Here is a 26,167-nt window from a genome sequence, read left to right as displayed (position 1 = left end):
CTTTTGGTTTTCTCTCTGGTTTTAATCACAAGTGTAACATTGAATACTGTGGAAGTTCTCTGAAGTGCTTGAGTCAGTTCTTTGAGCTTGAAAGTAATCTGCGTCCTGTCTTTTAGGTATGTGGTTAATGGACAGATGTTTCCCACACCCACACATACACAAGGCTGTCTAACATCTAATATAATCACATGCACGCTCATGTACATTTATCTATTCTTTAATCACAAAGCTGCTATTAAAAGCCAACATTTTTTCTAATAACAGGCTCTTTTACAAGTCATCTTAATCCCAGAATTAGAAGACAAAGTCATGCCGTGTCCTCGGGGCATCCTGTGTCCCTCCTACCCCATGTCACTAATTCTATGCTGGACAGTTGCAATGGCTGTAATTACTACGGCGACAGTGTGAAGACAGCCGCTAAGATCTTTCTCTGTGAAATAGCTAAGTGCTTCATCCAGCCCTCATGCTGGGCTCAGCACACGGTTTACACACTGGTCTCCTCTGAGCAGCAGGGTCACTGTGAGTGTGCTTCCTGCTGCTCGTTACACCAAAGTATGGTCATCATTTGTGCCAGACAGGAGAGACAAAACACGATAAAGAATAACAAGTTAACTCAGAACAGACACAGAAAGAGCATGATGACAAATGAATAGAAAGAGTTAGTCCAAAAAATAAGCCCGCTGGGCTTCTTTCATCGATATCTTTCAATATTTTTTCCTTAAAGTGGGTCTTAAGATCCTTAGAAAAAGTCTAAGTCAGATTAATGGGGCTGCTATCCTCATATACTGGAAGCTCATGCTCTTTTTACTAATCAGCAAAAAGAACCCCCTCTTTAATCAGAGGCATAATTAGGGGGTGGCCAATGGGAAATCTGATTTTCTACTCAAATGGCCACTGTAAATCCATAAAAGAATTAATTTCCACTGTGTTGCATGCTGTTTGAAGCTCTCTTTCGGAATAAGTTGGTAGAGCTTGGTCTGGCCCTACCATAGCTCTAACGGTTTTTAGGAGAAAATCAATCTGTAACACAGTCTGCACTGCTCTTCACTCTCACATTGGTAAACTGAGTTGTATTAGAGCAATAATCAGTTGAAATATTTGCTTCCTTCCTCCAGTCTTACTTGCCCTTTCCTCACTGCACTATTTTCTTTTTTGAGAATTTTTGAGATCATAAAGTCAAATGTTTACAAGAAATCAAACTCAGAATTTTGGATTTTAAAAATTCACACATTTATGAGAAAAATATTGAAATTTCAGAGTTTAAAAGGTTGTTAATTTTGACATAATAAACTTAAAAATGTCAAGTTTTAAAGCCATGAATTTCAAAAATTGTAAAGTCAAAATATTTACAAGAAACCATAATAAAAAAAACAATGACTGGATAGTGTCAGTTTACAGAAGTGTCACTTCTAAGTCTAGATAATAATGATAATGTGATGATTCTGGGCTAAAATCACAAGGATTACCTTTTTGATAAATCCCAACAAGATGAATCATTTTATTAGACTATCAAGTGAAGGAACGTGCAAGGATGTTGGTTACATCTGGTAAGACTTTCTTTTATTTTTAAATGTATTATCTGACAAATTCCAAGATTTGGTTCATGTAAATTTACAACTTTGGAGTTGCTAGCAAAGATACAATAGCTATGTTAGCTGCATAAGCTATGCAGGTAATGTAGCTGAAAACTGCCTACCTTTCATAGTTTTATAAAACTTATTTTATTTAACCTGACACGCCAGATAGATGTGTTTCACACATCCATCTGGGAAAGCTTCAATAGGAAAGGTTTGAGAAAAGGTAGAGGCTTTGAAAAAAACTTGGAGTATGATTGGATGAACGTTCTGTCTGTCACATTTCTACAGGCCAATAACACGTGACGTAGCCGCTATCGAGCTGCTGAGGAATAACACAAAACATGGTGACTATAGACGTGTAAGTTCTTGACTTTTGTCGTTTTTGAAAAGAAAACAACTCACTGCTGTTCTTTGTTCTTCTTTTAACAAAGAAATGTTGTCAAGTTCTGATAAAATGGGCGCTTTAGCAGCATCCACGCTAACTGCACCAGCTCTTGCTGCTGCTTGTTTACGTCACGACTCTGCTGTGGCTGAAAGTACTGCCCCTCGTCACTGATTGGTCCTGTTGCTTTATAACCAGACCCAAACGGTTCAGATGGGTGCTTTGAAAGATGGATTCGCCAGTGAAAAACAAGGAAACAGGCGTATCCATCTGCTTTGCAAGGTTATATTTTATTTACGTAAAATAGCTACAAAGCTAAAGCTAACAAAGCTACAATAGTTTATGCTACATATGCTATTGATAACTTGGCTGCATTAACTAGGTGACTATGTTACCTTTGTATCTTACTTAGTTACATTAACATGAGGAATGTTTGCTAAAGCTCATGTATCTAAAGGTAAGGTAGCTGCATTAGCTTACAAAATTGTTAAATACATAGCTAAAGCTAATCAAGCTAAAGCAAGCCACTATTTGTGTAACTACTTATTCCGTGAATAGACCTCTGACCTTTTTGTCTGTTTTATTTATGAAATATTTATTTGTCTGTAATGATCGCAATGTGCTTATTTCATGAATGTGCTTGACTTTTTTTTTAATCATTAAAGCTGGTTTAAAATTAAAAAAAACCCTCTAAAACAGGAAATACATTGGACTGGCTCACATTTGTAGGGATACATTTTCATAGCTTAGGTAGCTGCTTTGTGAGCTTAGCTTTAGCTATGTTTGCTATGTAGCTACAAAGCTTCATTATCTATCTAGCATACACAGGTAACGTTTGCTACATGTTAATGTTTTCATGGAGGATGGGCTTTATTCCTCTAAGCTGACTGTTTACTCAGCTATATTAAACATTTTATAATCTGGTTTTGCACTTTTAACCTTTGATATCCTAAACGTTACCTTAACCCCACGCTGAAAGGAAGTTTAATATAATTTTATTTTGAAAGCTTTCCTCTGAGATAAATAATACATCGTACAGGTTACATTACAAGGGAAAAAAAATCTTAAATATCTTATATCTTATCTTATATATATTGGTCTCACTTTTATATTTTACAAAGATGTGTTTGAACAGGGATATGGTGATTTTTATCACCACTATACCTATCATACATGGTTTAGTGCATGTAGCTCCAACCCAGTTGCTGGCTAGAGGACTGGGTTGAGTAGGCAACATGTTGTGAAGTAAAAGCACTATCACATGTAGATTCCCATAAAAGCTGAATTTAATAATATAACAGTAACATGCATATATTTCATAATCATTCAGTTGGTTTCAGTAGGGCTCTTGCTCCTGTTGATGCTTGGGCCCTTATAATATTCCAAAGACATAAGCAAACTAGTGTGGGTAAGAGTGCACTTGAATGTTCCTGTTCTTTGCAATGAACTAGTGTAGAAATAGTGTAACAGAGAATTAAGAACAAATTTATACACTAGAGCTGTTGGTGAACATGACCTACTGACTGCAAAACATGACAAGAAAAAACATCTAACACTGTTTGAAAACTGAAACAAAATCAGTGACTGAATGAAAGACCTGAACTAACTAGACAGTCGTTTCTGTTGGGTACAGGTTTGTGAGGAAGCACTTCTGATGAAGGCTCTTTACGCTGAGTAAGGCCTTCTTTTGGGTGCCTAACCAACCTGCCCAGGGCGGTGTGTGTGTGAGAGTGTGGGTGTGTGTCTGTAATTAGCACTGTAAAAACAGCAGCCTTACTCTGAGGCTGTAAATCACACCTGAGAGGGAAAGGCCCCCCTATGAATCCTGGCAGCTCCTTACTCACTTTTACACCGTCTGAGATGTTTGTGTGCGTGTGCATGTTAATGCACTCTGCTCTGCCAGGTGTCAAAACTAAGTAAATGTGACTGTTACCTCTCTAAAGTCATGTCCAGCTAATTGTTTTTGTCCCAAGAAACATTTTTTTACCCTTTTCCCAATTTTTTATCATTAGATAAGAAAATTTGTTCAGTTGATGTTATTGTATTTAACCCAAAGCATGCAACGTAACGTCTTGTTGGCAACATAAGCAATTTTTAGTTGAGAAAAAGGGAAAAATGTTAAAATAATATGCAAGTGACATGAATATAATAGTGGGTGAAAACTGCTGTTAAATATCTGTGATAATTGCCCAACATCTGTTTGCAATTTTCTGTTAAAAATGGGCGATATTGTTGCAAACTGCAGGATACTCATTTTGATTTTAATACATATTTATTATTTAGTGTAAGAAAAATATATACAGCTTTCATAAAAATGCATATTTTCTCATTGCAAATATTTGTTTTTAACACAATCCTCATAACTTAGACCAATTTAAACTGCTTTTGAATTCACTAAACATCACACTTACTGGTTATTTCATTGCGTTTTACTTGCATATCTACCTTTTTCAAAACGAATTTTATGGTGCATTAAAAAGGTTTTTACAGCAACAATTACAGCCAATCTAAATTACCTATAAAAAACAAGGATCCAAAGTTGTTATAGAAATCTTTCTAATTTTATGTTCTTGTGCATATGTTTATAATGTCTTGAAATTTGAATTTGACTTTGTGGTTGCATTGAGTGAGGAGGCCCACCAGTTGCCCGCCACTTCTTTATACCCATGCAAATAACTGAGAAGCTCCCAAGTCTGCAACCGCAATGTTGAATAAAACCACTCCTGTGATTGCAACTATACTAAAGTAGTTATTTTGGGACCGTATTTTCATTATAATGAACCCCCCATCATGGGCTTCAGAACACTGTTTTATTTACATGACAGAGACTACATCCAAGTTTTTAACCAAAGTATTGTTTTCATTAAAAAAAATTAAAAGGTTAACATTTTCTAGAAAAGAATGGAAGTGTAAAGAAAAAAAAAAGGTTCTGTGGTTTTCCATCTCAAAAATTTACTTCCTGTTAATGGCGTTGCCAAACCCCTGTGACCCTCTGACCCATTGATGATCTGTGGCTTTTGCCACTCAGGTCAGGACAGGTATGGGAGCGTATGCTAATTTGGCACTTTGCCATGTCAACCTTGTTCTTGTACTGCTCCAGCTTCCTGATGGCCATCATCCAGGCCTTTACCAGGCCCATGCCCCATATCTCCAGATATCTTCCCAGCTGGCCCCTCCGTGGCACAAGCAGCCTGGACCAGCCCCCCTGGGTCCTTGACACCCAGTCTGTGGTGAGCTTGATCCGGCCTGGGAATGTGTGTTCCTATCCTTGCTCTCCTGAGCACGTCAGCATTAGACACATGGTCTTTCCAATGATACCCAAAAATACGCCAAAGAGAAGTTGTCACAAAGGAGTCCAGTCGGTGCTAGAAGGATCAGTGACCGGAAGACTTTGACTTTAGTCTGCATGCTTACATACCGGGAGCACCACATTGCCTTGCTCAGCGAAACTCACTGCCCTATGCACAGGTCCAAGTCTGCAGTTGATCTCAACCTTACAGTCAGTGGATCGAAGGATTACGCTGCCAAGCTGAGTGAACTGCTCTGCAACTTCCAAGCTGTCACTATTCACAGACACAGATTCAATGGCAGCATTCATGGCATCCCCTTCTGACACTAGTTGTGTTGCAATATTGATACAGGCATTGTGTTGTATTTTCAAAAGGAAAAGGATCCTTTGTGGGTTCTTGTTCCTTTTTGGCTCGATCTTCTCTGTGGGGTTGACGCATGTTGGCAGTAGACTCTTTTTAAAATAAGCTCTGCATAGACAATGCTGTGCAGAACTTTTAGTCATGCTTAGGCCAAAAACTGAAACTGAAGTAAGGCATAGATGTGGCCAAGATGCTGTCCAAGGTCCTTGCATTTTACCAGGGACAAGGGAAAGTCCACACCCTTAGGGCGGAGTAAGGAGTGAATGTGGTGAGTAAGAACACCCTAGGGTGACATCTGGGCCAGTAGAAATGCCATTGAGCTTGACCTTGGCTGCTGAGCAACACACGTGTGTGAACATATGATGAACCTGACTCTGGCTGCCCTGTCCCACATCTCCATCTCTGGACTGTGGCACATCGGGGCCCCATGATGAATCTTTAGTGCCCTACTTGCCTTTAACTCATGCACATGACTGTATATATGGTAGAGCGGGGTGGTGCCTCTGCAATTACAAAGAATGACTAAAAAGGGAGTTATTTGCTTGAAGTGTGCGACAAGTATGCACTGTAGGTTTACTAAAAGTTCTTTTGAGAAGGCATTTTCCATAAGGTGACTGCGATGGTTGGGCTTTAAAAGGGCGCTTCAGAAACCACTGGGTGATGTCAGACTGCATCCTTGCTTTATACAGTAATTTTAAAGGTTTGGTGCCTTTATAAACAGAGCAGATAACATCGCAGAAAGAGATTAATGGTTATCTTTTCTCTTTGTTTCTGTGGGTTTGGATCTCTTAATACAGCAGGAATGTTTGCTGAGCTAAAGCTATAGGCATGTTGTAAGGGTATAAAGATGCCTTTATTTATGCTCTAACTTAATTCTACAGTTGTGTTAAAGACTTGTTTCTATAGACACTTATAGGAACTCATGACGGCATGTTCCAGGGTGAAAAATCAACATGTCTTTAGCCAACAGCTGTCATCTAAATACAGTGTTGTTGATTCTGCCTTCAGTGCCATAGAAACTACCTGTCTCGAGCTGTTGGGAGAGCTGGCTGTGAGTACTGCCTTTGAGCAATGCTTTCACAACTCTCTCATGGCACAGAGTGAGTAATGTCTTTCCAGAGTTGCTCCGAGTTAATAAATTTGCTCTGTTATCACATACAGTGTAGCAGTGTGTGCTCCCACAGGCCGGAGAGTGGCCCTACAGTACTTCAAACCATTGTCAGTGTAAATGGTTCCTCTCAAGGCTCGGCCACTTCAAAAGCTTTACAGCTGGCAAACGGACAAAAAGGAATTGAATAATGAAGAAGGTTTTGCGTAGCCAGAGGTCCTCTTCAAACCTTTTACGGTTTGTTTTCTCTTTCAACTCTTGGTGCTGCTCTGCTTCATGTGGCCGAGTGTGTCATCCTAACCAAATGACGCTGCCTTTGTAGTTTAAAGAGAAAACTGTTTCCAATTGGCGCTCTGAGAGTGTTTGTCAGACTTAAAAGACAATAGTGCACTCCAAGGTCAAGATGAATTTTATCATACAACACTGAAACCATGATGATCCTAGTGTGGACTGATGCATCATTTAAACTCAACATCCAGGGCTGTAGTGCAGAAAAGCATTCCTTATTTTAAGTCTTTATTTGATCACAAAGTGCTGATTTTTCTTGTAGACATCTCCTGTATTTGTAGCAAATGACTGCTTCTCTGTTTGACCTGAAACAAATAAAGACGCTTCCCAAAGTTAAAAAGAAATGTTGAAACAGTTTGAAACATGGACATACATTAAATGACGTTACCCATCGGTTTCTGAAGCAGAGTTTAGAAGCCCATCATTGGCAATGTATGGTAGTTCTATTCTGAAAGAGACGGCATCTCAAATGGACAGTCTGGGAGAATGTCAGTGATATATGGTCTGCAGTCAGACTGTCTTGGTGTCTTCCAGTGTAAAAGCACTTTGAGGACTCAGATGACTAACAATGCCATCCTAACATGACGTACCATTTATTAATTTGTTGAAGTCCATTCCAAATTGAACAAATGCTACTATGCACTGTTATTTTAAGTCACATGTGTGTGATCTCAAGCCCACTCTAGAACACTGTGCCAAGGAACAACACAGAACCAAGATTTACAGTTTATATGCTCACACTGTATAAGTGAAGTTGGGACGGACTGTGACAAATGTCTCACAGATGGAGATTAAAATCATATCTAGTGCCTCGATTGCACAACTCAAATCACTACAAATAGCATTAAAAATGCTTTAGCAATCTCATACACATACATTGCATCTCCATGAGGGTGACTGTGGCTCATTAGGTAGAGTTGCCTCCCATAGGAAGGTAGTGGGTTAGATCCCAAGCTCCTACGGTAACATGCCGATGTGTCCTTTAAGAAACTTCACCCCACTTTTCTCCCACTGCTTCAGTGGTGGTGTGAGAATGTATAAGGATGTGTTTGAATGGGATTAGCAAATAATGATGACCAATTCTCCATCATCAGCAACCTCTGCCATCAGTGAAAGAATGTGTGAGTGAATGGGTGTGAATGGGTAGGCTAAAAAAAGTGCTTTTAGTAGTCGGATAACTAAGCTCTGTATACAATATATTGCCAAAAGTATTCACTCACCCATTCAAATAATTGAAATCAGGTGTTCCAATCACTTCCATGGCCACAGGTGTATAAAATCAAGCACCTAGGCATGCAGACTGTTTCTACAAACATTTGTGAAAGACTGGGTCACTCTCAGGAGCTCAGTGAATTCCAGCGTGGTACTGTGATAGGATGCCACTTGTGCAACAAGTCCAGTCGTGAAATTTCATAGCTCCTACATATTCCACAGTCAACTGTCAGTGGTATTATAACAAAGTGGAAGCGACTGAGAACAACAGCAACTCAGCCACAAAGTGGTAGGCCACGTAAAATGATGGAGTGGGGTCAGCGGATGCTGAGGCGCATAGTGCACAGAGGTCACCAACTTTCTGCAGAGTCAATTGCTACAGACCTCCAAACTTCATGTGGCCTTCAGATTAGCTCAAGAACAGTGCGTAGAGAGTTTCATGGAATGGGTTTCCATGGCGAGCAGCTGCATCCAAGCCATACATCACCAAGTGCAATGCAAAGCGCCGGATCCAGTGGTGTAAAGCACGCCACCACTGGACTCTAGAGCAGTGGAGACGCATTCTCAGGAGTGATGAATCGTGCTTCTCCATCTGGCAATCTGATGGATGAGTCTGGGTTTGGTGGTTGCCATGAGAAGGCTACTTGTCTGACTGCATTGTGCCAAGTGTAAAGTTTGGTGGAGGGGGGATTATGGTGTGGGGTTGTTTTTCAGGAGCTGGGCTTGGCCCCTTAGTTCCAGTCAAAGGAATTCTGGGTGCTTCAGCATACCAAGAGATTTTTGGACAATTCCATGTTACCAACTTTGTGGGAACAGTTTGGGGATGGCCCCTTCCTGTTCCAACATGACTGTGCACCAGTGCACAAAGCAAGGTCCATAAAGACATGGATGAGAGAGTTTGGTGTGGATGAACTTAACTGGACTGCAGAGTCCTGACCTCAACCCGATAGAACACCTTTGGGATGAATTAGAGTGGAGACTGAGAGCCAGGCCTTCTCATCCAACATCAGTGTGTGACCTCATAAATGGTCAAAAATTCCAATAAACACACTCCTAAACCTTATGGAAAGCCTTCCCAGAAGAAGTGAAGCTGTTATAGCTGCAAAAGGTGGACCTACGTCATATTAAACCCTATGGATTAAGAATGGGATGTCCCTTAAATTCATATGTGAGTCAAGGCAGGTGACCGAATACTTTTGGCAATATAGTGTAAGCTCAAGTCCATTTAACATCTCCAGCAAACATAACTAGCAGCTAAACAATAACAAATATTCTACAAGTGATGGGAATAACAGTTGTTCTTAGTGATCTTGACCATTCGGTGTAGCACAGCCACAGAAGCAGATTCATTAAGCTGCCAAAAGCCTCTTAATCCATCTTTATACATCATATTTTGATCTCTGCAATATGTGCAAATACAATTATTTACTACAATTAAACTGAACCATAGATTTCCCAGAAATCCATCAGACAAGTCAGGAGTCGTGTGACACAATTAGTAACTGACGAGGCTAGAAATCGTTCACTCAGATGTCTGTGACTGTCTGTGATACCATGTTTGTTGTGAAAATATCTCAAACATTTTAAGATTTTTCAGTATTCTCTTGTGGATAAAATCCAGCCCAAATGCCCTACTAAAGTACCCTCAAATTGTAGTTTAACAAATATGAGAAGTCGCAGGTAGCAGGAGGGAGGGCTTCTTATTAACACCTCAGGAGAAGCTTTCTCAGAACTGCAGGCACTGACATGCAGCTCCCACCCAAAGTGATCTCTCACAGCTTCAGCTTTTCCTGCACACACATCTACAGAGAGAAATTAAAGACCTGAGAGAGTGAGTGAAGGAGCAGGAGCATGTCTCAGCAGAGGATCACCTCCAGGGCAATACGGCCAGACTTGGACCACTGACAACATGAGAAGAAAGAAAAGAGAGAAACAGAAATGAGTAAAATGTGCTGAAAGGCTTCTTTTCTGTGGGTAATATTAAATGTATAAAATGACTCTGACAGTAGCAATATATAAAGACTGAGACTGACAAAAGATTTTCATTTTTAATCGCTATTCACCTCAGAAATTTGCAGCCTTTTTAATCACATTTTAGACTATTTTGCATTTTAAACTGTTTTTTGTGCCATTTTGGATTTTACTACAGTCTCAAAATAAAGGTCAATGACTTCCTGTTTGGATACCTGCTTTCATAGGCAGATTGAAGATTATGATACAATGCAAGGAATTTGTTATGGATTTTAAATGATATAAGCAGACAGTAAAATGGTAAATATTTGATATCACAATTAGTGAGTTTTTTAAAGTAAAATGAGACATTATGGAACAGTGGTGCACTTATTTTTTATCACTGTGGCAGCAGGAAGACCCAGATGTGGCTTAACCAAAGTGTGTTAATGGGAAAATAAAGCTTGCAATTAATCGCAATTAAAAACTTGAAATTGTTGAACTTGATTAATCGCAATGAACCAGATTATTCTTGATAGCCCTAATAAAGACATCTCAGTGTTTCAAGTGTCCATGTTGCATTAGTTTAGAATTTTAGCTGGTTAAATCCCAGAATGGTTGTATCAATTTAACATTTGAAACCCCAATTCCAGAAAAGCTGGGACACAATGTAAAATGTGAATAAAAAGGATACAAACAACAATAAAAAGGGGCATTGAATGTTTAAACTGATACACTTTTTTATAATACACACACTTACATTGTAAGCCTGTAACACGTCCCAAAATAATTTTGACTGGAGAATGAAACTATGATAAAGTTGTGAAGTGTTTAAAAACAAAGAACATTACACAGGTAGGCAGGGTAGTTGGTAAAAGGTGATAGCACCATAATTAGGTAAAAAATTCCTGAGCACTATCTGAGGCTGATGGCGTTTGTAAAAGAATCCATGGGCGAACAGTTTATCAACAACATCCCTCAATGTGCAACTGCAAGCAATTTAGAGAAACCACCATCTAGAGTCCACATCAAAGATCAAAAGATTCAGAATCTACAGAAATCTCTGCATGCAAGGTGCAAAGCTGAGAACAAACACTGACTGACTGTGACCTTTGACCCCTCAGTTGGCACTGCACTAAAAACTGGCATCATTCACAAAAAAACATTGTCAGCTAACACAGTACAACGCTATTGAATCTACAAATGTTACAACTTAAGACTCTACCATGCAAAACAAAAGCCATCTTTCAAAGCATCCAGAAGTGCAGCCAAATTCTCTGGGCTCAGTTTCATCTGAGATAGACTGACCTGAAGTAGAAAAGAGTGCTGTGTTTTACGGAAACAGTTGCTGTTGTGTCCTCCAGACTGAAGAATAAGAGAACCATTTAGACTGTTATCAATGCAAAGCTTAAAAAAAAAAAAAAAAAAAAAAAAAAAAAAACAGAATTTCTGAATTTCTACAGGGGTGTACTTATACCCATGGTACAGGTAACTTGTACATCTGTGAAGGCACCAATTATACTGAGAGGTACATACAAGTTTTGGAGCAACATACTTGTGCTTTTATTCAGATGTCATCTTTTTTTTCAGTAAGACAATGCCAAGCCACATGCCGCGCAAGCCACAACAGCATGGCTTCACAATGAGAAAGAGCCAGTAGTGGACTGCCCTGTATGGAGACAGGCCAGTATCCCGCTGAAAAATGTAAGATGCTTTAGGAATACAAATTACTACAAATGGAAACCCCACACTCTTTAGCAACTTAAAATGTAATTCAAGCAAAAATGGGAAAGAATTCCACTTCCAATACTTCAGGAACTGGTGTCTTCACACCCCAGACACTGACACAGTATTGTTAAGGCTCATTTATGCCCTATGCTTGTGTATTGGCCACATTGCTAAACACTGCCCCATGATTGGCTGCAGCATTGCTACATCTGGTCCATGTAATTAACCTTCAAGATGACGGACGAAAAAGAGATAGTGAGAAGTAAACATGCTCCTGTCCCAGCTTTTTAAGATCTGGGATCTGCACATAACAGGCTTATATCAAACAAATTGCAAATATTTAGAAAATAAGTGCACTTTGAGCTATTTCTTGGACAAAGGTAACAAAAAGTGACACAGAGTATCCTTTCAAATTGGGATTCTTAATTTTCAGTCACTGGCTGTAACCAAGGCCTCTCTCAGAAATAGAAAATCTTTTACAAATATTTCTGTCTGTTAAAGTCTGACCTGCTGCTGTTAGTAGACATAAACATGTGCTTTAGAGAAGAAAAGGATCTGGTTTCAGTTTTTCAGCTTTTCAAAAGGAAACAGAGCTGAGTTGAACAGAGTACACATTGCTCAACAAACCCTCTCTGCATGGTTACACTGCATGTTGAAATGTGATTGGCTTATACAAATATTGTTGTGTAATGATATCTGTGTCACTGACAGAGGCTGAACACCTCCTGTGCACTCACTGCAAGGTCTGTAAATATTTTTGTCAAGGTTACTTAAAGGAATCTCATGCACACACTTATGAAACATTTTTGGACCATGACCTTGAAAACCAATATATAGTTAACAGCTGCTGTAAAGATAGTTCAGAGTTTTCTGCCTTTTAAAACTGTAGATTCAAGCACTGTGGAAATTTAGTTAGGAGAGTTACAGTTATAGTAGCACTGTGTAACAATAGCCTCCAGCAGCTTTATGCTTGGGTCAGTTAATTCAGAAGCAGATGAGGAAGATAAAGCTCTGCTAGAAGAAAAAGCATTTAATCAGTCACTCAAAGAAGCTGTTACACCTTGCATTCACATCCAATCATATGTGGATAGAAGTTAAGGGCTGGAGTTACACTCTGCAGGAACATGCATCTCCATTGAGAACTTGAGATTAGAATTAATCTTTCTGCCTCATGAGCATGTAAGCTTCTGTTGATTTGAAAAGATTAAATGCATCATTGTTTACAACCAGAGGGAGACAGCGCTGTTCTCACAGTTGAAGGCCAGTCCCAATACTGCCAAGGACTTGTGGGTACTTGAAGTACCAAACCAATGTGGGCACTTCACTGGCAGGGTCCACAGCCCCACTGTTTCAGACTGGGTGCAAGGCGACTGCGTCTCAGCAGCGTCACGGCTTGTTTTTCATTTTGGAGGATTTAAAACTTCCTGCTTGTACAAGGTTCTCATGTGCCAAGAATCTAGAGGACAGAAGGTTGCCTATTCTTCCTGTGAACTGCATGTGCCTCTTGCCCAAAATAGATAAGAAAACGACATATAGGGAGCCACATTTACCTTGTTTTAGGAGATACATGTGTCCACATTGGTAGAATATGTTTAAAATGCATTTCTTAATGACTCTAATAAAGACCCAAGGTAGAAACATTTAAAAAAAAGCCAGAGGTTCTGAAACTTTTCAGCCCCAAAATGGAATTGCCAGAGACTGAAGACCCTAACTGTACCTGAAGGTGGTTGAACACAGCTATGCACATTCAAGAAAAGTCATGTGTAGACAAGGCCGGGGATGAAGGGCAGAGCTTTCTGGGGCTAAGCCAAACGCCAAACTGGGTCTGGAGTCAGCAAAATCATGGTCCATTGTAAAGTTAAGCTGTGACCATATGTTATTTTTTTTTAACCTGAATAATAACCACTCTTATCAAAGCCATAAATATGTATTCTACTTATTCATTTGTGCCGTAGTATATAGCGATCTTAAAAATATAAATTCCTTTCCTTATAAACAGAATTAGAATAGATAAAACAACTTAATAATGGTAAAATTTGATTTTGAAAGTAGCCAAATGGATTAAAAGAGGCAACTAGAAAAGCACTTGGAACGCAGAGCTCCACCATTAGCCCTATCTCCTATAGAACAGAATCCTTCAAAAAATTCCTGGATCATCCGGATCATTCCCAAAATCTAATCAGTTCTTCCTTATGCCATTTCCTGAAAATTTCATCAAAATCCGTCCATAACCTTTTGAGTTATGTGGCTAACAAACAAACTAACAAACCCTGCCAATCACATAACCTCCTTGGCTGAGGTAAAAATATAGATAAAGTGGCTAAAAATAGGTAAAAAGTATCCAAAAGTTGTTATCAGTGATAATAAAGGCTGGAAAAAATTAGTTTAAAACAACAAAAATGGGTTAACTGAGGCACAACATAGGCAGAAATTGGCAGAAATGGGCTAAACTGGCAAAAATGGGCAGAAAAAGTGTAGGAAAGGGTTAAAGTGTGACAAAAGTGGCTCAAAAGTGGAAGAAATAGGCTTAAAGTAGCAAAAATATGTAAAAAATGGCAAAACTGGTGGAGAAAAGTGATGACAACCAGTTAAAATGTGGAAACATTTGTGTAAAGAGGCAAAAAATGGATTAAAAATGGGCACAAATTGCTTAAAATAATGAAAAGTATAAATAATAGTGGCAAAATTTGGTGGGAAAAGTAGTTGAAAAGTGGCAAGCCAGCAGACCCACACAGCTGATCAGAGGATCAGTGTGCAGTGGCGAAAGCAAAATGGCAAAAGCTGCATCATAAATTAAGTCCTGACACAGATGAGTTTTTTGGGAGGAATAAATCGCTTTGTACATTTTCAACACAGCGTAAAGGTGAGCCAACACATTTTCTTGGCCTCTTTTCACATAAAATTTTTTAAACTACACGGATTAAACGATCCCATCTACAGCCACATGCCAGATCTTTCTGAGCTCGTAATAACCACGGAAGCAACTTTCACAGAAATCACTGGAGGCTAATGCCACTATTATAGCCAAGCACCTCATACGACACAACTTCAAAAATCCCCAAATATCCCTTTAAAACTCTGAACTACATTGATTTTGCTCTGAAACTTGGTTCTGCCAGCATAAAAGCACCACCAGTTGCCTGTAACAGCAGTATCAAAGAGGAAAGTAATTTAATGATTGTAATAGGAAATGCTTGTTTACATTGGACATAGCTGTAGAGGATTATCCAAACTTTGCCTCGTGTATTCAGCCTTGCTGTTTGGTTCTGCAGGTAAAAGCAGGCCATTTGAACTCAGGAACATGCTGAACAACCTAAACATGTTGCCTTAAAATACAGTCTGTCTTCTTTAATGTGCAGTGCACCGTGGATTTTAAGAAGTGCGAAAATAATCTAAACTATCGAGAGGAAGTGACCCCTAAATGTGCATTTCAATGGGTAAGAAGGAGACAGATGTTGACATCTGATAGCCATCAGTTGCTTCTGCTTGAAGAGCCAAACACAACACGATGAACTCAGGGCAAACCACAGTCTGATCTGATGCTCATTTACAGATTTCCCTTCATAGGCTTTAATGGTTTGAACACCAGAGACTGTAAATCACAGAAGAGAGCGCAGAAATGTTCATCATTCTTAGCAAAAGTAAAAAGAAGTGGAGCTGGGTTTGTGTTTACTAAAATCTACCAACAAACAAGCATGATTAAGAAACAAGGTTGCCCCTGCTTCAGTGGAAATCCTCAACAGCCTTCTGAATGATCTCTGTGATGCTCATCTTTCATTTTTACAGCTCGTTTTAGTTCCTAAGTTCAACCTTCTTTTAAGTTTTTCTGTTTTATAAACGTATACTAAATCACTTCCCTTGAGCACCATGAAAATAGCCTTTCAAAATAAGGCGCTCCCAATAGGCGAGCTTTGAGGATACGCAGGTTACAGACATGTTACGGGTTCATCGAGGGGATTCTGCTTGTTTGCACACACAGATGTGGGACTGCCACTGCCTGCCAAACACATTGCATATGTCAACATTCATTTGCAGGAATCAATAGTGACCGTTTGTCCCTAATAAGCATAATGTGAGAGAGGAGCGGTTGACGTTTGTATGTCCCTGCTGGATTTCTGGGTTATATCTTTCAGGGAGTTATTTTGACAGAACACTTTTGATGCTGAAGTGGTTTTGATGACATTCAAAGAGTCCTGCAGTGAAAATATTAATGTGACTGAGTGTTCAGCTTCTGCATGAACTCTTTAAGGTATTTTATTTAAGTATCAAGCCCAGCTATGATGGCAGGTCCAAACTAGCAGGCTGGGTGATGCTGGCACAAATTCAGAATAATCATCAATAAGTGACATTCCTTGAGAAAAAATCAAAAGGTTTTGAATTGATCTATGTTTTTGGCAGAGGACCAGTTTTAGGATCTAAATAACAGGATTATGCATAACTTAAACAATTCTATTAGTGCTTAAATCTGCACCGACACTGATATATGCTTCAAGAACTGCTGACTTAAAGGTTGCCATTTACCAAAAACAATGGCTAAATCCCAAAGAAAGCAAACAGAAGATTATATTCCTGGAACAGTCAGTAAATATTTAGCCCACTGCTGAGGAAAGCTTGACTATTTTTTGTTTCTGTCATAGTAAAAGCAATGCTTTAATTCTGAATCCCATCGTTATTACTCATGTAATAGGTACTATATTACGGACGAATCTTACACTCCTTTTTAACCCTCGCTCATAAACAAGACCCCAAGGTACTTAACTCCTTCACCTGAGGCAGAGACTAGCAAAAAACAGATCTCTGGTCAAAAAGTCTCAGACAAAAAGTCAGTTTAGAATCTAAAATGTTAGTGCTGGACTGTTAGACTTTCAAAATCCATGATATTTCTCTACTGCACATATAGGGTATCTCAGTATTTACTAAGTATGCTTTAAACACTGTTAATTTCGTTGACTAAAACTATGACCAAAAATGTTCGACAGCCTTTATTTCCATAACAAGAACTAGACTAAGACTAGTCAAAGATAGATCTGTGATGACTAAAACTGAAAAAAAGTAGGTTTAGTTTTCGTCAAGATGACTAAAACTAGACTAAAATGTAATTTCTTTTCAGTCAGACATTTAAAATCCATGATATTTCTCCACAGTGGGTAAATCTGTCAAAACACAATGCATCTGTAGCTATTCTGTCTCTCAGCTGTCGAAAGCAGGGAGCCCAGGTTTAGCAGTGTACATAGAACACACTACCATGATTTGGTACCAGATTCAGGCAAGAGAATACATGCTTGGACTAAAAGTAAAGACTAAAATGTGAGGACTTGTCATGGACTAAAACTAGACTAAAACTACAAAGGGTAGAAATGACTAAAATACCTGTTTTCAAAAGACTAAGATTAAAATTAAAAATAGCTGTCAAAATTAACACTAGTTTTAAACCAGCCAAATTATTTGTAGTGCTTTAATACATGTGTTTTTGTTTATGTTCATTTCAAAATTTGGCTGATGAAATTAGTAAAAAAAAAAAAAAGAATATGCCTCAACTAAAAACAAAGACTAACATGGACTAAAATGTTTTTTATAGAGTTTCTTTTGACTTAACTTTTTGACTCATACCTCCAATTGTGAAAATGAAAAACTAAAGGCATTTTAATCTAAAGACTTTGCACACTAAGTCATTTTCAGATGTGATTTATTTTTCAAATGTGTAATAAAAAACGTCCCACTCAAACCTTGCACAATGTGTCCATTTGTATTCACTGCAAAATTTCGTAGACAGCATTGAATCGTTGCACTGTGATGAAAAGAAGCACTGAGAATAAGCCTGCAGCTTTGTCACTTCTTAGAAACCACACTGGGTCCATCCATCCTGACGGACAGCTTCATACAGCACCAGTTCGCATGTCATAGAGCTGTGTCAAGCTGGAGAGATTGAGGGCAACTTTTAAATCAGTCTCTGTGGCGTTGCTGTGACTCCAAACTTATGCCTTTATCTATACAATGGTTGGCATCAATAGAATACACCGGCAAATCACGGTGTTTAAAGAGAGGTTTCAGGGCAACAGAAGAAAGGGGGGTGATGGAGAAGGAAGCAGCAGACACTTCTATGATAAGTCAATAACCCATTTAGATGAGTTGGACTGATGCAAAGAGGCAAATAAATAGATAAAATAAAACAAAACTGAAACCCCCCTCCAAAAAAAAAAAAATAATAATAATAATGGACAAACAAAGTATTGGTGTGCAAGCATGATGAGTTTTTTGTAACATGCAAAAAATTCACACAAAAAACAAAAACAGACACATGCAAACTCCACACAGGAAGGTCCTGTCAGATGGGATTTCAAACCAGGAACTGCTGTGCAGCCCTGTGGACACAAATACTTTCATTTCATTCAAAACTTAATTTTATTAGCAGATGTTCAACATAAACCTATCATTAAGGGAGAGTTTATTGATTTGGAGGACCCATGTAAAAAGAAAAAAAAAATTGAAGCCCTGCATCACAGAGTTCAAAGCAATCACAGCATGTTAACAAATTTTGAAGCACCTCTTTTCAAGTGTCAAAGCCAGAGAACTACTGGACATACCCAGAGTTGAAATATAAAAGCCCAACAGTAATTAATCAGCTCTTAAGGTTGTTGCATACTGAGTGTGTTATTTTCAAATGAGTTTTTCAGGTCTCAAACCTTTCAGAGTCCAATGCATTTATTTTTGCACTGCAAACAATTCTTGGATCCTGACAGTTGTGTGACCCCTTGAAAAATCCCACTAGGCCAATCCACTTTTACAGGGATCTTATATGGCACAAGCTTGTGCGTCATAGCTCAGTGCCAAATTGGGGAGATGTAACAACTTTTCATTCAGTCTTTGTTATGTGGCTGTGAGTACAAATTTAGACCTTTATCTAAATATTCCATGGTTGATTTCCATATAACACACAAGTATTTCACAGTCTTTGAAGTGAAGTTTCAGTGCAAGGGAGAAAGAGTGAAAGAGAGAGGAGGAAGCTGCAGCCACTGCTTTGAAAAATCAATCACTCATTTAAATGACTTGGATAGATGGAATAAAAACACAAAAATTGAACCTGCTTCAAAATTGAAAAAAAAAAAAAAGAGATGTACGAAGGTTTTGGAGTTTTGGAGACACGATTAGCACAACAAAATATTGTATTTATTTTTTAACGTGCAGCAATTTTGTACGAAAAACAGAATGTTTGTGCAAAGGCCTGTGGCAGATCATTGAAATTTAAACTGACAATACTGCAATTTTCAAACATGTCTCTGGGCCGGGTGGAACTTAAAAAAACAAATAATTTATGCTAACTATTGGTACAATATCCTTTCTCCTGCCACAAATCATTACATGCAATTTTACCACACATAACACACCAATTTGATGTTAAATGTCTATAGGGATCTATCCAGCTATGCTTTGCTTGAAATAAAGACAGTTTAAATCCTTTTTTTTTTTTTTTTGGTCAGGGGCTTGTATCTTGCCATTTGAGCTAGCAGTCCTCCCCTAGGACTTTTCTAGATAATTAAAACAGATATAAAGTAATGATAATATCTGGAAATTTGCAAGGACAGAGGACTTAGAAAGTTCACATACTGTTCAAAATCCCTAAGTATTTTTGTGAACTGATGGGAAATACTGTAGCTGTCTCTTAGGTTAATACCACTTCCCAGTAAACTCACCAGATAGGTGCAAACATTTTAACAGACATTGACCAAGCTTATCTTGATTGATACATGATAATACTGAAACAGTATTGATGGTTCAATAGTTCAACTGAGTCAGTGAATGCTGTGAAACCAAAACAAGTAATAGAGAAATACAAGCATTTGTAGAGAATTATCTGCTGGTTCATAACTAAATGACCTCTTAAATGTCAACAGAAAAGTATGAAGTCAATATTTTTTCACTTACCATTTGTTTCCTCTATGACAGTCGTGACCTCCAACTCCACTCTTTGTCCACATCGTCCCAAACCCTGGATGAGCTGCTGCAAAGGAGTGTCGCTCTCTGCACTCGGGTAACACCTCAGGCCACTGGAGCACCTCGGGGAGTAGACCCCGCACAGCTCGCCCTCCTGCCTGGCACACACAGGGCAGCAGCCACAGCCTGGCTCCCTCACTATCTCTGCACATAGTTCCGTGACTTTGGGACATAGAGCTAGACGCTCGGCGCTACAACTAGGACATCTGAAAACCAAATCTCCAAGTAACAATCCAGGCAAAGCAAGGTACGTAAACAGCAGCACGTAGGTTAAATATATGAGCATTCTTACACTCGGTCGTGTACAACTGTCAGACAAAATGACCCTTGGAAGGATTCACCAGTCTGAACCTCAGGATCCTGACAGTCAACTGTGTTTGGGTAAACATTGTGATGCAACTGACAGGGTCCTATCTGCTCTCATATTATCGGTGAAACAAGGCAGCAGTTCAGTCCCACTAAGATATATATGCAATTCTGGAGTTCTCCTTTGGTTATCTGTCCAATTAATGCTCTAATTCCTGTATTTTATCATGCATAAGTCGTAAATTTTCTGTTAGATTTATTGTATTTCTTAGCTGAAATGACAAACATGAATGCAGCAGAGTCAGCATCATGCAAGCTCACTCACAGAAGAAAGCTGAGCTCAAAGAAAAACACAGCAAACCAGATCTTTAACAGGGAATATTAAAACTGGTGTTGAGTGTTTGTGATGTGGCCCCTTCATTTGGTGCATGTCAGCTGGCACTCACTAAAAGGTGAGGAGGCCGAGTGGGGGACGATATTACTCTACATCTCTATGAAGCCCAATTATTTTGCCTAGTCGTGGTAGTTAACATAATGTGCTGTGTCGCCAACTGCAGCAGAAAAACTCAAGTGATTGCAGCATGGCTGTTTCTGAGCAATGAATAAGTGATGTTTGATTTGAACACGACAGAAGCTGGACAGTTGTGACAGTTGTTGTGGAGCTGGTCTCATGGTTGGGTTTATTTTATCGGCTGCTTACTTCAGATTGCTTTTCCAGAGTTTATTACCCATTCCCCAATATTAATGTAGATTCAACTTTATAATCCTCCCATATAAAATACCCTGATGACTCCTTTGTAACACTAGAAATTTGGGTCAGAAACAAGCAGGAGTCTGTAGAGGAGTCCAACAACAAGAGAAAGAGTCCAGGATACCTTTAGAATTATACTATGAATGCACATACAGAGTCCCAAAAGTCAGAGTCTCCAAAAAACTCCAGTACTAAAAGAAAAAATTACTAGATTTGTCGCCAGTTGCTTCTTTAATAAAAAGGGGCTAGAGGGGTCTGAAAACTCACTAAATATAATGACAAAGTCTCTAAGTTTTACTGGCTTATTTTGAATTTCAGCATTGGGCTGGGTTTTGGGTTGGTTTTATGAACTGTTTAGCTGGTTTTGGGCTAGTGTTGGGCCAGTTTTTATCCATAGACTGTAGAAAAAATTGGACAAAGCCTGTGTGACATCAGCCGTCTACTTACAGTAAGCGGACTCAAACTGCCTTTGAAGCCAATCCGCTGCAGCTTCCATATTGAAATCACTGTCTCAACCAAACTTTGGCTCAACCTAATGGCCCGCCCACGAAGCTGGACTTCCTGTCATTTAGCTAACTAGCATTCTGGTTGACAGAAAGCTTCTCCCCGTCAAGCTATCTGCCAATTAAAGGAGACATGACATCAGTGCGCAGCGAGGTTTTTCCTAAATATAATCGAAACGATTGTGGTACAAAAAAATCGCCCCCCGTACAGTGGGAGCACATGAAGACATTAGCTAATGAGTCATGTTTGTTTTTTCAAACCAGGATGTAAACCCGTTGATTTCTATTTTAAAAAATTGGCTGTTTAAAAGGTGTTTAGATGGAGCTTCTGGGGTTCCTGCAGCCAGCCTCAAATGGACACTCACTTTATTGCAATTTTTTGCACTTCCGCATAGGCGTCATTTTTCAGGGCCAGAGGTTGCCACTTGTTTTTTTCACATAGATCTGGCAATCCTGGCATAGCACAGCACAGCCATGAGACTTGAGATCACAAGATCCATGCTGAACTACAAGTCCATGCTGGAATGGTATGTTAACAATATTTTGCTTCTTTGGGGTTGGTTTGTCATTCATTTCAACATCATTCCATGATTTTATTGTTTCTACCATAGATGAGTACGTGATAAATATAAAAGATTTATGTTTTCTACAAAGGATGTGTGCTCTCATGTAAAATTCTGTAGTTTTCCATCTCAACAGTTGACTTTGCTTCACCAATGGCACCATAGTAGCTCTGTAATGCATAGATCACCCCGGAGACCTGGGTGGGGTTTCTTGGACACGCTGGAGAAGTACTGAAGGACGTACAATGGAACTGCAAAGATTGGTCAAAAAAAGGAGCACTTCCTCTGCAATAGGCTTTGTAAGAGATTGCATTGCAGGCGTAGCATGTGGAAATTGGAGGTAAGTGTACATTTAGTGAACTGCCCTGTCCAACAACCGCCCTAGTCTCTTTCTCATTGGCAGGCCATTATAAAACATTTATTTTGTTTTCATAAACAGTTACATTATAAAATCTAAAAAAGTTTGTGACGAAATAAAGCATAATTAGAAGTGAAATCTATATTCCCTATTGAAGTTAGCTTTCATTAATTGAAAGAGAAAAGTTTGGATTAAAGGATTTGACTGTCAGAATGAATGAGGAGCTGAGGAGCACGAGTGCCGCTGACGTAGTGACATGATGTAATGATGGATTAACACTCAGTCATATGATGAAGTGCACCTCTTGGAGACGCTGCACTAACAGGAAGCTTCTCATTCCCATTACACGAGGCAGATATTTCCTCATGTTTGACTGACCCCAGGATGCACGCTCGGGTTTTCCAGCCTCGCAGAGTCGCCCCGGTGTGATGTCAGTGTAGCTCACTGTGTAACATGCTTCAATTGAGCTGGTCTTCTGAGTATGAAGTAATGTCTGTCAGGTCTGTCTATCCTCACTTTGCCCCATTCTGCCACTTGCATAAGGTTTCAAGGCTGAAAAAACAGGAGTGCTGTGAGGCCTGTGGGGGGAAATAAAACCACCTGAAGAGACTTTTTGATTCATTTTTTGACTAATGAGACAAAAATCTCATTTCAGTTTCATAAAACAAGTTTCCAGACAAGCTTACTTGAAAGAGTAACAGTTGTGAGCCACCACTGGCGTACAAATAAAACATATTTAGAGTGTATAGTTCTAAATTAAACAACTACATGCACAATTTCTCAGGGCAAAAGAGAACACAAAAGGAAGTGATGAATTTCCTTGCATTGAGATACTTGACTCCATGCTCCAAACTTCAATTTGCACAAAAATTCCAACCCACTGACATTTGAAGGCACGTGCAACTTCCTCCCCACCCATGTTTGCAGCTGCATGGTGATGGAAGATACATGTTCTGCTGGACTGCTGGCATACTGCAAGAAATTTCATCCTCAAGCCTCTAAAGGCTAGTTAGGCATTCTTTTCAGAGGATACGCTTCTTAAATCAATGTTTGACCGAGCCGTGTTACTTTTCAGCCTCAGAGCTTCAAACTCAAATACTGTTAGAAGGGCCAGATCAGCAAAGAGATTACATATTGTTAAACTGTATGGCAGTTTGTGGGGCCTAGCTGCTTAAACGTCTGCTGCAGTAATTATAATAACCACATTCACAAGGCAGCAATTGTCTTCTGATGTCATGGAGGGTGGGATGATCATTCATCAATGTATAAAAATGTCTAAGTGCTGTGCACAAGGCTACAAGATGTAAATGTTAGAAATCTTACAAATTGTTTCAATTTTGCAGATCCCAAACTTATCAGCCAGTGAAAATCATCAATAATGGTTGATATTTGAAATGAAAATGGGGAAGATTTCCTCCAAATTTCTTGTTAATCAATTGGCTTTTTATTGACAATTGACATCATCTCATCCTAGTCTCAGGACCCATCACTACCTAAATATGAGCTATCACAACATTTCCAACAACTCCATTTTTTTTTTTCAATGAAAGTAAAAGAAGAATGTAAGTCTGCTCATGTTTGTCTTTGAATGTGCAGGGCTGTGTCCAACTATGCCTTAACCACCTCCAGTTACAGTGGGGATCCTCAATCTCTGGCACATTTATTTTGAGGTTTGAGAAAAAAGTTTGAGAACCCCTGATCTACGGTACATGATATCATCAAAGATTCAGAGAGTCTGGAGAAATCTCGGCGTGCAACAGACAAGGCCAAAGGTCAATATTGGATGCTTATAATCTTTAGGCCCTTAGGCAGCACTGCATTAAAACCAGGAATGAAAAACCATTTTAAAAATCACTGCATGGGATCAGGAACACTTCCAGAAATCATTGTCTGTCAGCACAGTTGGTTGTGCCATCCACAAATGCAAGTTAAAGCTGTATTATGATAGAAGAAGCCATATGTGGACATGATCGAGAAATGTCGCCATCTTCTCTGGGCCAAAGCTCATCTAAAATGGAAAACTTTTCTGTGGTCAGATGAATAAAAATTTGAAGTTCGTTTTCGAGTCACGGACACTGTGTCTTGTCGACTAAAGAGCAGGGGCCATCCAGCTTGCTACTAGTGCACAGTTCACAGTGCCTGTGTCTCTGATAGTATGGGGTTGCATTAGTGCTGTGGTGTGGGCACTAATGCATCTGGAAAGGCATGATCAATGCTGAAACTTTTAAAGCAACATATGCTCCCATCCTGACATTGTCTCATTCAGGGAAGGCCTTCAGCAAGACAACCCCATACCCGTCCAACACAACAGCATGGCTGCACAGTAGAAGAGTCTGGCTGCTAAACTGGCCTGCCTGCAGTCCAGACCTTTCACCAATAGAAAACAATTGGAGCATCATGAAATGAAAAATCCAGCAAAGAAGACCCAAGACTGTTGAGCAGCTAGAGCCCTGCATGAGACAAGAATGGGACAGCATTCCTCTCCTGAAACACCAGCAACTGGTCTCCTCACTTGCCAGATGTTTTGTTAAAGGAAGAGAGGATGCCATACAATGGTAAAAATTTCCTGTCCCTATTTATAAGATTTGCAATTCATTGCATTCTTTTTTATTTTTGTTTTATTTATTTATTTATTTACATTTTACACAGTGCCCCAACTTTTTTGGAATTGGGTTTGTATGTTTAACCTTTTTAAAATTATTTCGAATTATAATCTTGTCTAATTTTTGCCTCTTTGTCTGCTTCAAGGTTGAAAAGAAATTGGCAGTCAGTAATTCTAATACTACAATTTAATCTTTGGACCTCAACCCTTTAGAAACTGATGGGTGACTTCACTGAGCATAAAAACCCATGTTTTACAGTGTATGAGCACAACATGCTCTTTGTCTTAAGGCCTTCTGCGCACACAACAAAGGGTCTTTTGATTATAGTGGCGCTAAGGGCAAAAATACAGGATATTAGAAGAAAAATCCTGTATTTTTAATGCAAATATCCAGCCCTTAGAATATGTCATTCTTTCATTCCTGAGAAATATTTTCCATGACTTTAAAGCAGACGCTGTCCAAACGGCACGTGAGCTGCTTTTCACAGCCTTTCACTGAGCCGTGTCTATCTGCTGTGTTCTCTTGTTTGTTCTGTCACTTACACCGTTATGCCTCCAATTTAATAAAATGGAAATGTTTTCTTATGACCGGTACTTCGCTCACAAACCCATTAGGCTTATATTATGTGTATGCACTACCTAGCAACCCCAAATGAATGGGCAATAGCTGAACAATGTTGGAACGTTTAATTTTAACTCCAAAGCGGAACGAGCTGATAGTGCAGTGCTGAGAGATATTTTAACAAGGCTCCTGAAAGATCCGTCTTTCAAAGAGTCATTTAGTCGAGACAAATGGAATACCACAGAAAGGTGGTCACATTTTCCACACTCACTCATTTTCTTCAGTCATGGGTATAATTCAAAGGAGAGGAGTGAAAAGGAGGGCTATATTTGGGAGGATTTTGATACCCAGCAGTGAACTAGAGTCTAATGAGGCTGTAGGATTAAGACCAGAAAAAAACTTTCTCTTAGAATAGAAAGAAGAGGACACAAGTAGTTCTCTTGTGTCTTGTGCAGATTGACTCTGAGTTTTTTGTATTATTGGTGTGGCATTTCTCAAAAATGAATATATGAAATAATAATTAGCAGTAATGCATTGATTGTGATATGATCAGGGTCTAATATTAGCATATAAAAGTGTCAGCCTGCATTCACAGTAACTGAGAAAAAAGACTGCTGCTCCTTTGAATGATTCTT

The 26,167-nt window shown here is 39.1% G+C and overlaps 1 protein-coding gene across 2 annotated transcripts in view; it reads right to left on the bottom strand.

Annotated features, from left to right (window-relative positions):
- Positions 1 to 20,237, bottom strand: part of LOC121522749 (insulin-like growth factor-binding protein 2-B) — a 36,978-nt gene extending 16,741 nt beyond the window's left edge. Inside the window, exons 1-2 of one of the 2 annotated variants that reach the window (XM_041807387.1) lie at positions 19,819 to 20,237; positions 10,041 to 10,118 (exon numbers count right to left, since the gene is read on the bottom strand). In XM_041807387.1, coding sequence (XP_041663321.1) covers positions 10,041 to 10,118; positions 19,819 to 20,173 — 433 coding nt within the window. In that variant the 5' untranslated portion in view covers positions 20,174 to 20,237. The remainder of the gene's footprint in view (positions 1 to 10,040; positions 10,119 to 19,818) is intronic. The other variant, XM_041807388.1, reaches the window with a different exon arrangement.
- Between the last annotated feature and the right edge of the window lie 5,930 nt (positions 20,238 to 26,167).

Source organism: Cheilinus undulatus, linkage group 15, assembly GCF_018320785.1.
Source record: "Cheilinus undulatus linkage group 15, ASM1832078v1, whole genome shotgun sequence".
Classification (NCBI taxonomy): domain Eukaryota; kingdom Metazoa; phylum Chordata; class Actinopteri; order Labriformes; family Labridae; genus Cheilinus; species Cheilinus undulatus.
Note: the sequence above shows the minus strand (reverse complement) of the source record. Positions and strands in the feature narration are given on the sequence as shown.